The sequence below is a fragment of the Rhinolophus sinicus genome, chromosome 16 (assembly GCF_057876585.1).
Source record: "Rhinolophus sinicus isolate RSI-liver-muscle chromosome 16, RSI-T2T, whole genome shotgun sequence".
NCBI lineage: Eukaryota > Metazoa > Chordata > Mammalia > Chiroptera > Rhinolophidae > Rhinolophus > Rhinolophus sinicus.
This window is the reverse complement of record NC_142516.1, coordinates 188,015,916-188,030,750: the sequence shown is the minus strand read 5'-3', so window position 1 is coordinate 188,030,750 and position 14,835 is coordinate 188,015,916. Positions and strand designations below refer to the sequence as shown.

General features: G+C 39.8%; 1 protein-coding gene across 1 annotated transcript in view; it reads left to right on the top strand.

The window, feature by feature from the left end:
• The window catches only part of LHFPL6 (LHFPL tetraspan subfamily member 6), a 214,179-nt gene extending 203,963 nt beyond the window's left edge, over positions 1 to 10,216 (top strand). Inside the window, exon 4 of the mRNA XM_019756987.3 lies at positions 9,143 to 10,216. Within this exon, the coding sequence (XP_019612546.1) occupies positions 9,143 to 9,261 (119 nt within the window). The 3' untranslated portion in view covers positions 9,262 to 10,216. The remainder of the gene's footprint in view (positions 1 to 9,142) is intronic.
• The last annotated feature ends 4,619 nt before the right edge of the window (positions 10,217 to 14,835 follow it).

The window sequence follows — 14,835 nt, the reverse complement described above, 5'->3', positions numbered from 1 at the left end:
TGCCACCCCATCCCCTCTCTGGGGCTGCCCTGGAATACTGCCATGGCGTCTTTTTCCCTTGACTTGGCAGGTGGTGTGGTTTGTTGCTTTCTGTCCCATTAACCTCCATTCTATCTGTCAAGAATAGTATTCCCCATTGTCGAAAGCAGCATTTTGCCAACCAATTTAGCTGGGAGTCCCATTTGATGGAGCATTACAGGGAGCAGAACAGAAAGTTTCAACAGATTTACTTCTCTAATTTCCTGAAAGAATCACAGACAAAACTTGCCCTCTGGTAAAAGGTGTTCTGTTTGGGTTATAATAACAAGCATTTATTGCCAATCACAGGGGAATACAGTGGAAGAATGCCCCTGTATTTCCTGGTTTCCTTTAGTTCCATTATTGCTCATGGACTACCACACTGTTTAAAACATTTAAAGTCTGCTCTTTTCTAATAGCCTAATGGACTCAGAAAGACTTTTTTCTCCTATTAAAATGTAAAATACAACGCTAAATTCTTATTATTGGGCACATGGTTTTAATGGAATCATGTTGAGAGAGAAAAAAAACTCTATTTTTCCCCTCAAGGAGTTCAAGATACAATATTCAATCTGCAATTTGAAAATCCACAGCCTCTCACAGAACTCTAGATGTTTTTACATTTATAGTTTTATGTAAAAAAAAAAAAAAAAAATCCCTCGTGTCTGGCCAATCTCATTCAACTGAATGTCTACACAACATATGTGTAAAATATTGTGGTGGGGGGAATTCACTGAGTAAATTTTTATCTAATTGGCTTTATGAAGTGATTCATGAATCGGGCAACACCACATCTTGCAACTAGCAGGGTACTCTGAGGGCCGTACAAAATGGAAGGCTTTTATAGGAAGAAAGGTGGGGCAAGGGAGTTAATAACAAAAGAGACCAAGGGATTGTTTTTGGACCAGGGTATCTTTTGGGGCAAGGGTTTTTATCATACAGATTGCCTCTTCTTTCTAGTGGGGATGGAGAGGACCCAGGTGACAAACTACCTTACTGGTGCTGCCCAGAAAATTCCAGACTGGTGATTAAGATTACGTTTCTGGGAGAGGTTGAAACTGCAATTAGATCAGGTTTTAAGTCTGGGCTTGGTATCATGGGCTTTTAGCACGAGTGACACCATTTTGGGCCTGTGGTTTTCTCTTTAACAATATGCATGGGATGGTTTCAAAATTATGCAACTGATGTGTGTGCGATATTTCAGAATCGGTCTTACAAGACCTAAGCTTCATGAGACCAGAGACCATGTCTGTCTTGTTCACTGCGGGGTCTCCAGCTCCTGTAACATTGCAAGACATGTATATTGTAGCTGCTCAGGATTTACTGATGAGTGTTGAAGACCTCCCATTTCTATCCAGCAGCACAGATGAAAGTTCTGAAGAGGAAGTTTGCAGGTTTCAAGTCCTCAAACTCTGGAAGTGGTCACACCCAACCCCATCTCTTGGTCCAAAGTGGCATCCATCTCTCACGTGAACAATACTTCAACAAATTCCAGATCCGCCTGCATTTCTCCATTACATTTCGTTTCCCACCCCACCTGGTGCAATACGCCCTTCCCGAGCCGCCCCCATCCACGCTTGGCGAGCGCCGCCCATCTGCCAGGGGCCAGCGTAAATCCCTTCATTGACCACGCTGCATGGGGTTCTTTCTGATTTGCTGTTTAGCATCCTGAGTTGTTTTCTTCAACGCACATATTGCAATTCTCATCATATAAATATCTAAGTAATTGTTATTTAATACTTACTTCCTTGACTAGATGGCAGAGATTGTGTCTATCTTGTTCTCAAATAGCCCCCCAGCACGCAGGGACTCCTGGCTGGGGTAGTCACTTAAATACTTGTTGAGTTGATGAATGATGTGAGGGAGAAAGGGATGATGGAAAAGTGGGAGGAAGAGGATCAAGGAATCAAGAATTAGGGGTTGGATGACTTTGTGTTTCCTTGGATTTGCCTAAAACCTATTGACACATCTTAATCTTACTAGACTGATCTTGACCATTTCTTACTTCTCAAAAGGTATATGTGTGTGTGTGTGTGTGTATTGTCTTGAGGCTAATTTTATGGGCTGACTATATTTCTGTATAATCCAAAATACTAGAATAAACCCGTATTAAATTATCTTTGAATTAATAATTATTCATTTTATGAATTAGTAAATGACTCTTCATATCTGAAAAACAGGAATATATATATATATATTCTAATCACACTGAACATTAGTTGCTCATTTTAGACCTTAGCCAGTTGTTGAATTTAAACCACAAAATGTATAAATCAGACTCAGAAACTTGCATATATGTGTAATTAGTGGCAATATTTTGTGATACACTTTTTAAAGTACCTTTATTTCACGTTTTCTTCCTCCTCATTTTCATCTGATAGACAGTTGGTCTCAGGAGTTGACTACGTGTTTTATGACACGAACAGGAAAGGCTCCAGAAACATAACAGTTATTAAAAATAATGTATACACACTGAAGACAAGCAGTTGGATTTTCCCCAGGAAGATGGTAGTTCAGGGAGAGTGGGAGACAGCTGGTGCTAAAGGCTCAATCCTCGTGCTGGGTCTTTCATGGGATGGCGGGACTTAGGTGGGGTGAGGTGGGGTGTTTAAGCCTCTGACCTCTGGAGATACTTCACAAACCCTTATTATGATAGAGAAAGGCAAGCAAGACTTTGTTCATTTGCTCTTGTCTTAAACTGAGCTCCCCAGAGCAGATCCTGAAATAAGGATTCATGTTCAAGTAATCAAGGAGCTGTGCTGAGGAGAAACCAGTAAGGAAGTGGGAAAGCCAGGTAGGAGAGGAGTAAATGCGCAGTAAAGGTATATTTCAGGTGGGGTCCCAGCCTCAGTCTGAACTCACTGGGGCTCTGGAACTTTCCTTGCAATACAGAGTTTGCTCCACCTAGAGGTAAGAAAGTGGGCTTTCATACCCCGGAACCAGTCCGTCAGGGGCTACAGGTCATGCCAGGGGTCGCTGCAGCTCTCTAAGAGTTGGGGCGAAGTGCCTCTTTCCTCACAAGTCCTCCAATAAGGTTTGTTAGGAGCAGCTGAGGGACAAGAGCACAGAACCTGCAAAGGGATCCGCAGGAATTGGGTGGAATGTCTACACCATCTACAGTTCCCCTGACAGTTAAAAGCCCCTAAAGTGTGAACTGCTGTGGTTTTATTGATTTATCTGCAGGAAAAAATATTTTGCTCTCTCGCCTTGGTCCTCTGATTGGCAACTTTAGGTAGCTTTTTTCCATCTGTATTTAATAAACGTGGCTACTGTCACATACACTATTCTCAAATAATTAGCCTCATCGGCCACTTGTTTCTAAGTAAGGGCCTAATAATTAATGAAGAAGTGTGTACCCCACTTTTCATGTTAGGTTACGGACCTGTGTGTAGGTCAATACTTGTTATTAATGAACAGTTGGTTGTGTTCTATGTTATGAGCCCTGTGCTAAATGGACTGACCACAAATTTCACTGACTTTTTAAAAGGTTGTAAACCACTGGCCATCTCTTAGTGACCTATTAATTCTCCCTCCTAGATTTATTTAATCCAGCTAAAGGATAATTCAAAATGGAGATTATTCCCAAAACTGACAGGCACATTAATCTATGGTTATCAGCAAACCTGGCCCATGTAGTGGCCTCTGTTACCTCTGAAGGATACTTACCTGTGCGTCAGTGTTAATGGAGCTCCTTGTTGCCCTGAGACCAGCCCTGAGGTGGACACGTGGTCTCTCAGGATCTGTCATCCTGGTGCATGGAACACACTCTGCATGAGGCTGTACCTGCATACTGGGTTTGGGAACTACTCTAAAAGTTCAGGGCCACACTGGGCAAGAGCCACTCTTAAAATCCCAGATAGGTTGTTTTTCAGGGACTGACTGTCTGCCTATTTTGCTTCCTTTCCTTTCTTTCTATTTTTCTTGTTCCTCACCTTTCATTCAACAGTTATTTACTGAGTACCTACTATGAGCCAGGCAATGTTGTAGGGGTACAGTAGGGAATAAAATGTACAAGGATCTCCCCTAATTGGGACTGAAATGAAATACACACATGCACGCACACACACACGCACACGCACACACGCACAGGATCTTTACAAACCATGGTAAGTGCTGCACAGGCAATCGAGTGGGGGGAAGGGATAGAGTGACTTCGATGAGGCAGGTGGGGGTGGGAGGTATCTTTGCAGAGGTGTCATTTGAGAAAGAGTCAGCTCTCTAACCATCTGGAAGTCGAACTTTCTGGGTAGAGGGAATAATGAGTGACACACTCAAGCCAGCAACGAGCCTAATGTGATCCAGAGAAGCCAACCAGTGTGGCCAGAAGAAAGACCAGAGGGAAGGGGGTCGTGAGGTCTGACGGGAAGGCAAATAGCAGCTCATTCAAGGCCTTCCGAGCCATTGGAAGGAGGTTGGATTTTTGAGAATTCATTAGAGGATTTTAAGTAAGAGAGCGATTTCACATGATTTATTGTTAAAAAGATAGCTGCCTGCTTTGTTGTTGGTGATGCTATAAATAGAAGCAAGGAGACAGGAAAGCCAGGAGGGCAGGTAAGACCGTCTTGGGGAACTGCAGGCGTTGAGAGGCGACATGCCATAGGATCAATTTTGGACACAAAGGCAAAAGACTTGCCACTTACTAACGGAGAGTCCTTGTCAGGTTATTTATTGAACTTTCCTTGGCCTTAGTTTTCTCACTGACCGATAGGGATGATATGAATCTATCACATCACATTCTTCTGAGGATCAAATGCACTGGTATCTACTTCATGTGAAGCTCTTCTCGCAATTCAGAGCAAATGGTACTCAATGCATAAATCAATCACTAAATTGCTATTTTAAAACTCTTATTATTTATATTGGATATGGAAAGGGAGAAATCAAGGAGAACTGAATAATGTAGCCTGTTGTGTGTGTGCATAGGTAATACTTGAGAATACGTTTGAGATGTGGAAGCCCTTGATCAAATTTTGCCACTCTTGGCTTTTGGTGACAAGCCAATGACTCACTTAGCTTTGCCTTGCCTTGCCTTCTTCACTGTACATAGGGCACAAGCTACCTACCCCTCCAGTACACGTCAGTGAAGATATGAAGTCAAATTACGTGCTACACTTAACAGTCCTTGTATTTTTCAATAGAGAGATGATTAATAAACAAGGTCAAAATGCCTGACTTGTAAAGAGAGATGTGGGTTTAAATCTATGGTTTATATGTTCAATGACTATGGAATCCAAGTATTTTAGTGTATGAGTTTGTGTCTAGTGTAATGTGTAAACAAGAACAAGAGAAAGGGAAGGAAAACAGTTGTATTTTCTGATCAAATCGTAAGACTAACAGACTGATTAAAATTGGCACAGAAAAGACAATGTTCAGTGAGAGATACAGAGGCTTTTCTCACTGTGCACATGAAAGGAATAACTTGGATGCTGGAAAAAGAAAAAGGATTAATGAATACAGAAACCCATTTGATTAACTCAGATAGGATATTCTGAGGCAATGACTTCTTAGTCTTAGAACTTGGAATCCAGGTGTGAGTCCTGGCTCTGAAGGTCATCGTGGTTGCTTCAAAGTTATGGCAATTATGGATACAGTTGCTATTAAAATCCACGTGCAAGTTTTTGTGTGGATATAAGTTTTCAGCTCCTTTGCCTAAATACCAAAAAGCACGATTGATGGATTGTATGGTAAGAGTAGGTTTAGTTTTGTAAGAAACAGCCAAACTGTTCTCCAAAGTGACTGTGATGTTTTGCGTTCTCACCATCGATGTATGAGAGTTCCTGTTCCACATCTTTGCCAGCACTTGGTGGTGTCAGTGTTCCAGATCTGAGCCATTCTAATAGGTGTGTAGTGGGATCTCTGTGCATTTCCCTGATGATATATGATATGGAGCATCGTTTCACATACTTATTTACCATCTGTGTATCTTTTTTGGTGAGGGGTTTATTAAGAAATTTAGCCCATTTTTTAATGAGGTTGTCTGTTTTATTGTTGAGTTTTAAGTGTTCTGTGTGTATTTTGAATAACAGTCCTTCATCCGATGTGTTTTTTGCAAATATTTTCTCCTAGTCTGTGGCTTGTCTTCCCACTCTCTTGACACTGTCTTTCAGTTTTTTTAATTTTAACAAAGTCCAGCTTATTAATTAGTTTCTTTCTTGTGCCTTTGGTGTTGTTTCTGGAGTCATCATCATACCCCAGGGCATCCAGGTTTTCCCTTAAGTTATCTGCTAGCAGGTTTATAGTTTTATGTGTTACATTTAGGTTCATGATTCATTTTGAGTTAATTTTTGTGAAAAGTGTAAGGTCTGTGCCTAGTTTTTATTTTATTTGTTTGTTTTTGGATATGGATGTCAAAGTGTTACAGCACCATTTGTTGAAGAGACTACATTTGCTCCATTGTATTTCCTTTACTCTTTTGTCAAGAATCAGTTGACGATATTTATGGGCTATTTCTGGGTTCTCTATTCTGTTCCATTGATCTATTTGTTTATTCTTTCACTAATGACTAGAGATTTATGGTACGTGTTGAAGTCAGGTAATGCCTGTCCTCTAACTTTGTTCTTGTCCTTCGTTACTGTGTTGGCTCTTCTGGGTGTTTCACCTCACCATTCAAACTTTAGAACCAGTTTGTCAATATCCACATAATAACTTGCTGGGATTTTGATTGTGACTACATTGAATTTATAGATCAAATTGGGAGGAACTGACGTTTTGACAATATTGAGTCTTCCTATCCATGAACATGGAATATCTCTCCATTTATTTAGCTCTTTGATTTTGTTCACCAGAGTTTTATAGTTTTCCTCATATAGCTCCTGCTATATATTTCCTAGACTTATACCTAATTATTTCATTTTTAGGTTCTGATGTAACTGATTGGTGGTTGTTGTTTTTTGTGTGTTTTTTTTAATATCTAATTCACTTGTTCATTGCTGGTATATAGGAAGTAATTGACTTTTGTATATTACCCTTGTCGCCTACCATTTACCATAGTTGCTGATTAGTTCCAGGAGTATTTTGTGGACTCTCATATTTTCTACATAGACAATCGTGTCATCTACAAACAGTTTTATTTCTTCTTTCCCAATTTGTATACCTTTAATGTCCTTCCTTACTGTATTAACTAGGACTTCCAGCTGACATTGAAAAAGAGTGAAGGGAGGGGACATCCTTGGCTTACACCCAATCTTACTGGGAGAGTTCTGAGTTTCTCATCATGAAGTATGACATTAGCTGTAGTATTTTTATAGATATGCTTTATAAAATTGAGAAAGTTCCTTTCTATTCCTAGTTTAGTGAAATTTTTATCATGAATGGCTGTTGGACTTGTCAAATACTTTTCCGTGTCTATTAATGTGATCATAGGATTTTTCTTTTTTAGTCTGTTGATGTCATAGATTATATTAATTGATTTTCAAATGTTGAACAAGCCTTTTGCGCCTGGGAGAATTATCACTGAGTCATGTGTACAATCTTTTTTAAACATTGTTGGATTCAATTTGCTAATATTTTGTTGAGGATTTTTGCATCTATGTTCATGAGAAATATTTGTCTGTAGTTTTCGTTTCTTGTAATGTCTTTGTCTGGTTTTAGTGTTATGGTAATGCAGGCCTCAGAATGTCACTGATTTCTACTCTAATTCTTATTATTTATTTTTCTGTTTCTTTTGAGTTTAATTTGCCTTTCTTTTTTGTAGGTTTCTAAGGTGGAAACGTAGATTATCAATAGTAGATTTGTCTTATTTTCTAATATATGCATTCAATGTTACAAATTTTCCTGTGAGCATTGTTTTTGCTGCATCCCACAAAATTTGATAAGTTATGTTATTTTAACTTAGTTCAGAATATTCTAAAATTTCTCTTGAGATTTCTTCTTTGGCATGTGTGTTATTTAAAAGGGTGTTGTCTAATATCCGCAAATTTGGGGATTTTCCAGTCATCTTTTTGTTACTGATTTCCAGTTTAATTCCATTGTGGTCTAAGAGCAGACATTGTATGATTATTGTTTTTTTTTAACGTGTTAAAATCTGTTTTATGGCCCACTATCTTGGTGGATGTTTTATCTACCTTGAGAAGAACGTGTATTCTGCTATTGTTGGATGTAGTCTATAGATTGAAATTATATTCAGTTGATTAATGGTGTTGTTGATTTTAACTGTTTCCTTACAGTTTTTTCTCCCTGCTAGATCTGTCTACTTCTGATAGAGGAGTATTGAAATCTCCAACTATGATAACTAATTCATCTATTTCTCCTTGAAGTCTGTCAGTTTTTGCCTCACGTAGTTCGATGCTCTATCATTAGGCACACACACACACACACACACACACACACACACACACACACCTTATGGATTATTATGTCTTCTTAGAGAATTGACTCCTTTATCACTATTTATGACTTTTGTTATCCCTGATAACTTCTTGCTTTGAAGTCTGCTTTTTCTGAAATTAATATAGCTACTCCTGCTTCATTTACTAATTATATTTTTAGTACTGTGGGTGTGTCATTATCACTACTAATACTAATCCAACCCTGAGAGTTGAGGACCCAATTGGACCCTTATCATTATGTTATCGTTTATATGTTGCTTTAACTTAAAGGTGAGTGTTGACCCAAGAAGAATCTGGGAGTTTTTCTTCTGATTCAATCTGTGTGAGTCATTTAGCAGTTACATGTAAATAGCAGTATTCACCATCACCTTATCCTTCAAATGGGTCTATTCCTTAGAGTGGCCCTTTTCAGAAGGACTGTATCTATTTTGAGTTTTTCCTAAGGTACCTCATTATGCATATGAGTTTGGGTGATTTAAATTAGAATGAATACCTTCATCTCTTCAATCCAATTACTGCCATTCTTCCTTTTCTTGCCAGGTCTGGGGGCATTACAGGCATTAGGCATAGGCCTTGAGGTCTTTCTGAAATGCACACAACCATTCTAGCTTTCCACAGTCTCCACAGAGCATTGAGCACAAGTTTTGATTCCCTTTGATTGAGTACACCTCATTTACCACGGGTGTTTCAGTCTCACCTCTGAGAACCAGGAATGCACACAATGGGAGAAATAATGGAGCCTCCTGCCAAATCATCCTGATCTGTGCCTGCTTTCTTTCCCTGTCTTGTGTCCCTAGGTAAGTGTGAAATCGGCTGGGCCTACTACTGCACAGGGGCAGGGGCCGGCGGCGCCATCCTGCTGTGCACGTGGCTGGCCTGCTTCTCTGGCAAGAAACAGAAGCAGTACCCATACTGAGCTGAAGCCCCCAGGCATAACCAGAGGAGACGCTGAGCGCAGGGGGCTTGGAGGTGCGGAAACTTCCAGCACCTTTCAGAAGGTGGAATCGTGGTTCTAATCCATGCAATGCTAATGAAATGAAACCCGATGGAATGATGAATATTAAGTAAGGTGGGAGACTTGTAAAGGAAATGGAATGATCGAGAAAAATGGACCAAAGGCTAAAAATACTGCAGGGGTACTAGGTGTTTCTATTCCACAGAGTATTGTTAATGTAGAATGCATACACACCTAAAACAAATCCACATATGCAAACAAGGGTTTTCGCTTTTGTTTTTTCTAAAGATAAAGACTCAGAGAATCAAAAGGGCTAGTAGACACAGTAACATGTTGGGAAGCAGGGTGACCCACAGACGTTCCCTGTAAGTCATGGCGTTTCTGAAAGCACACGAGAACATAAAGATAGACTCATTCACACACCTGCCCACGCACAAACACGTCAGTTGTCACAGAGACTGTACAAGCGGGTTAGCGGTGCATTACTCCTCTGTTTTCTTTTTAATATACATTTAAAATACAGTATTATCACTTTATAAAAGCATACATTAAACCTAATAAATGGACCAATACACCACTGTATCAGTATTTTGTATATCCTGCATAAACTCTTTACGCCCTCCATATGTTTTCAGTGTTTATGCAGACATTTAGAGTTAAGACTTTGTATTTCAATATTATTCAAAAATATGCTATATTTCTCTGAGTAGCTTCTGCTATGATGTTCTTAGGAAGTAAAGGGGCATATTTCTGTCCATTTTCCAGTCATTAGACCTTGTTTTCTTTAGTCCGTTATTGAACTGTGTTGTACCACCTTTCTTTCAATATTCATTTTGTAAAACACACAAAAAAAGTGCTATTTTGTTTGTATTTGAAAAGCTCTGTGAATAAATTCTCTCTTTGATCAATAACTAAATGAGTCATAGTGTTAATTAAGTTATTGGGTTTGCTACTTTAATTTCATAAATAGAGTCCTTCAACTCCAACAGCCCTATAAATGTTTCTGTCTACTTTTAAGGCCTCCCATTAATTCACCTGATAATCATCCAACCAGGTGTTGTTCCAGGCACGCAGGATATTAAAGGTAAGATATAGTTTCTGTTTTCAACTTGAATTCTTTGCAGCCAGCATTTGAACTTCCTGTTTATTGACCTTCCATCATGACCAGATTCTTAAGAGAGAATTGCGTGTCTGTTTTGGACTGAGCTTGAGACTGTTCAGACATGGTTTAGGGCACTGAGGGCCAGGTCATGGTTCAGGAGTCGTTGGGCCAACAGTTTCCTGGATGATGAGTCATCACAAGCACCAGTGGCTTGTTGCTCCCCCGCTTTCTACGTGAGCTTATTTCACCGGTACTTCTGTGCCAGGGGCAAGTCCACATCTCTGTGTTTCAGGGGTCTTGGCCATTTCAGAAAGATTATCTCACACTCCTGATCCCAGCATAACGCCTTGAGTAAGAGGAAGATTTAGACCCTGTCATGACCCCCTCACAGCACCAGCTCTTTCAGGAGCAAACATTGCATAATGGATAATGGGCAGATTCCTTTATTAGACGAAGCTGAGTTATCGCATTAAATCCTTAAAGCTACAGTTTCAATTAGTTTCTAAATCATTTCTTTTCATATTTGGAAATTGAGCATTCTGGCTGTGTACGCATGTAACTCTATTTCTGGTTCTCTCTATATATATTTATCAGTTTAACTTCAATATCTGAATGTCATGCTTGCTTCTCTGGTACTTTTAATCATCCAGGGTGAAGATTCATGCTGCCCTGAAAGAACCGTACAAGATCTGGCCAATGAAATTCTGTACTTTCTGAGGCTTGGTTGCTATGGAAAAAGTCGCTCTCCTCTCAAATGCTTCATTCATATGGTGCTGAATGTCCTTTGATTGTGTGTTGTCCACTGATCAAGGGCTTCTCCACTTTGTAGTTTCCTACGGAGAGGAGACCGCACTTTGCTTCTTCCTCAGTTAGCCCGTCGCTTTCGTGTATTGCTGGTGCTTTCCAGTTTCTTTTTTCTCACGGCACTTTCCTGTAAGAATAGGATTATGACTTCTTAGCTCCCGTTTTCAAGTTGGCATTCTTTCTGGAATTTATTAAGTTCTAATGTCTTGGCCAGATTTAATGACGGCATTATCATTTTTATGTAGTCTTTATGATTTTAGACAGTAGTGGACCTCGTTAGTGAAATAAAAAGTTCATCATGCTGACATGATGAAGTCAAATGTAAACCCTTACGTCTCAAGTTCTGACTAATTATATGTATTTTTGTTTCATGATGTCCCAGCATTTCATGAGAAAGATCTAATTTATTAAGAATTATGTATATTGCTTTTCAAATGAAAATTGGGATTCACGATATAATAATAATAACAAAAATCTGTGAAAAGTATGTATTTGCAGGCTGCTTACTGATGTACACACTAAGAGGCAGAACCCTCCATTGTCACAACCTCATAAAGCTTTCATTGCTTGTACATGCTTGCAATGTAAGTAGGGAGTTCTCTTTGTTTTCAGGAAGAGAAAATTGTGTGCCAAGAAGTTAATTGGTGAAATTCAGTTGATTCTTCCAATTTTGAACATATTCATTTGTGCGTTTGAGTAATAAGTAGTTTTTCAGCAACTGCTACTTGATAAGCATTCTACTAGATATAAAACACTCCGTGAAACACAGTCTCTGCTCTTAAGTTGGCCCCAAGCTTGTGGAGAAAATGGAACGAGAACGTCAGTATTTACCATATCCTATGATGAAAGTGACTCTCGTAGACAGGGAGGAATTGTCTCCCAGGTGAAGAATCCTGCACAACAAACTAAAAGGAGTGAAGAAAAAGATGATAGATTACAACGTTCTGTTCTTCAAAAGATATCGTCGAGAAAAAGAAATGGTAAGCCAAAGACCGGAAAAGTTATGCATCTGGTAAAGAACTTATATTCAGAATACATAAAGAACTCCCTCAAATGAGAAATGAAAAGACAACTCAATGTTTGAAATGGGTAAAAACTTTTTATTTCACAAGAAAAAGGATATGTAAATGCTAGAAATCACATTGAAAAGGTGCTCAGTATCATTAGACAAGAAAATGAAACCTAGAGCCACAACGAAACTCCACTTAACGTACACCAGAATGACTAAAATAAAAATGTTGCTGTTAGAGAGGCATGGTTGGAAGACGACTGGACAGTTGGAAGCCACATAGACAAAACTAGCATATGGCGATAGACATCAGAACAGTGATTAATCTGAGGTGATTAACTGGAGAGGACATAGGGAGCATCCTGGGATGATGGATACGTTCTGTGTATTAATTGCGGTGGTGCTTCCCGACTGTATACACTTGCCAGAGCCCACCGATGCGTGCACTTGCAGTCTGCTCTGTACAGCATGTAACGTGAACCTTGACAAAAGAGAGGGAGAAGAAGTCCTTACAGAGTCCTGGCTCTGGGAGTTGTCTCACGAGGGTACAGGGAGGGTACCTTGGGGCGTGGTGGGAGGTGAGGCTAGAGATGCGGCAGGAGAAGGGCTTTGTGTGGCAGGCTAAGGGGACTAAGATGGATCCTGGAGGCAGTGGAAGGGTCTGCAGTGGGGCCAATGCGGCATGACTACCTGTCAGAAAGGTGGCTGGGGCAAGCATGATGTGTCACAGGGGAGCCGAGCTGGGGACAGGCATTGTTACAATGTGTTCATCCCATCAACAGAGAGTGGTTGGACACCAGTATGGTCTAGTGCTTGGGAAAACAAGGAGAGCAAATAGCAATGTCACCCAGGTGAGACGTGATAGCACCGCAAACTAGGCAAAGTCGGTGGTGGAGAAGATGGAACAGAGAAGAGATAATAAGAGGATAGTATTAAGAGATCACTGGGATATGGGGCAGCTGGTTGGCTCGGTGGTTAGAGTACAGTGCTCATAACACCAAGGTCACTGGTTCGGTTCCCATATGGTCCGGGGAGCTGCGCCCTCCACAACTAGATTGAAAACAACGACTTGACTTGGAGCTGATGGGTCCTGGAAAAACACACTGTTCCCCAATATTCCCCAATAAAAATTAATATATATATATGTATATATATATTAATTTTTATAATTGATTTATAAAAAAAATCAATTCTCTCTCTCTCTCTCCATATATATATATATATATGGAGAGAGAGAGAGAGTTGATTTTTTTTAAAAAACGAGATCCCTGGGACATAGAGAGTGGGTGGTGGTTCAGGGGCCTCGTGTGGGCATCGGGATGAATGGACATTGCACACATAACGACAGGACATGAAGAAAGAACACAACAAGAACTTGTTTGGCGTGAGATGCCTGTGAGATTTCCAGGTGGAGATGCCTAGTGGGTAATTGAAAGTTAAGGCCTCAGGCTCAGGAGAAATAATGGGTGTGTAGAAAACAAATGTGGGCGATGTGAGTGGATATTCAGCATTAATAAGAAATGAATGCAGAAGAAACCTTAAGGAACATCATCATTTAAAGGATAGGAATGCCAAAATGATCCCTGTTGAAGGAACAATCACATGTAGGAGGAAATTCAAAAGAAGATAGGTCACAGACACCAAAGGAAGAGAATTTCAGGAGGAAGGGAGTTCTCAATAGTATTTATAGCAAATGCTTTGGGGAGTCAAGTTATATTTATGTGATTTGGTAACTAGAAGATAAATAATGACCTGAGAACAGAGCAGTTTTTGCTGAGTAGTCAGGGTAGAATTGAAGTTAAGGGTAAAAGAGTAAGAGATAAAGAAGGGACCATTACAGTTGGCCCTCCGTATCAGCAGGTCCTGTATCCCCGGATTCAACCAACAGCCGCTGGAAAATATTGGAACAAAACAAATATTAAGTTGTTGCTGATATGTGCTACGTAGTTGGCCTTTGATCGTTCCATTGGTGCTTGATCGTTCCATTGTACAGACTTTTTAAAAATTATCATTCCCTAAACAATACAGCATAACAACTATTTATATAACAGATACATTGTATTCGGTATTATAAGTAATCCAGAGATGATTTAAAGTACAGGGGAAGATGTGTAGAGGTTATATGCAAATACAACACTTTTATATCAGGGACTTGAGCACCTGTGGATTTTGGTATCGGCAGGGGTCTTGGAACAAATCTGGGAGGTGGAGGAGAAAATGGGGAGTTTCCATTCAATGAGCATAAAATTACAGTTATACGAGATGAATAAACTCTAGAGACGTGCTGTACCAACATGGTGCCTACAGTTAGCTAAGGTTCTGTGCACTTAAACTGTTACTATGGTAGATTTCATGTCAAGGATCATAGCACGTGCACACACACACACACACGAGACACAGGAAACTTGGATGTGATGGATATGTTTATTACCTTGATGGTATCATAAGTGTTTGCACATGTCCAAACTTATCAAATTGTATACATTAAATATGTACAGCTTTTGTATATTTTTATACCTCATTAAGTTGTAGAAAAAAAAAGAAACCTCGCTATAAAGGGGAGGGAAAAGATGGAATTGACCCCACGTTTCTGTTAATAGCAAGACAGCCTTTGTAAAAA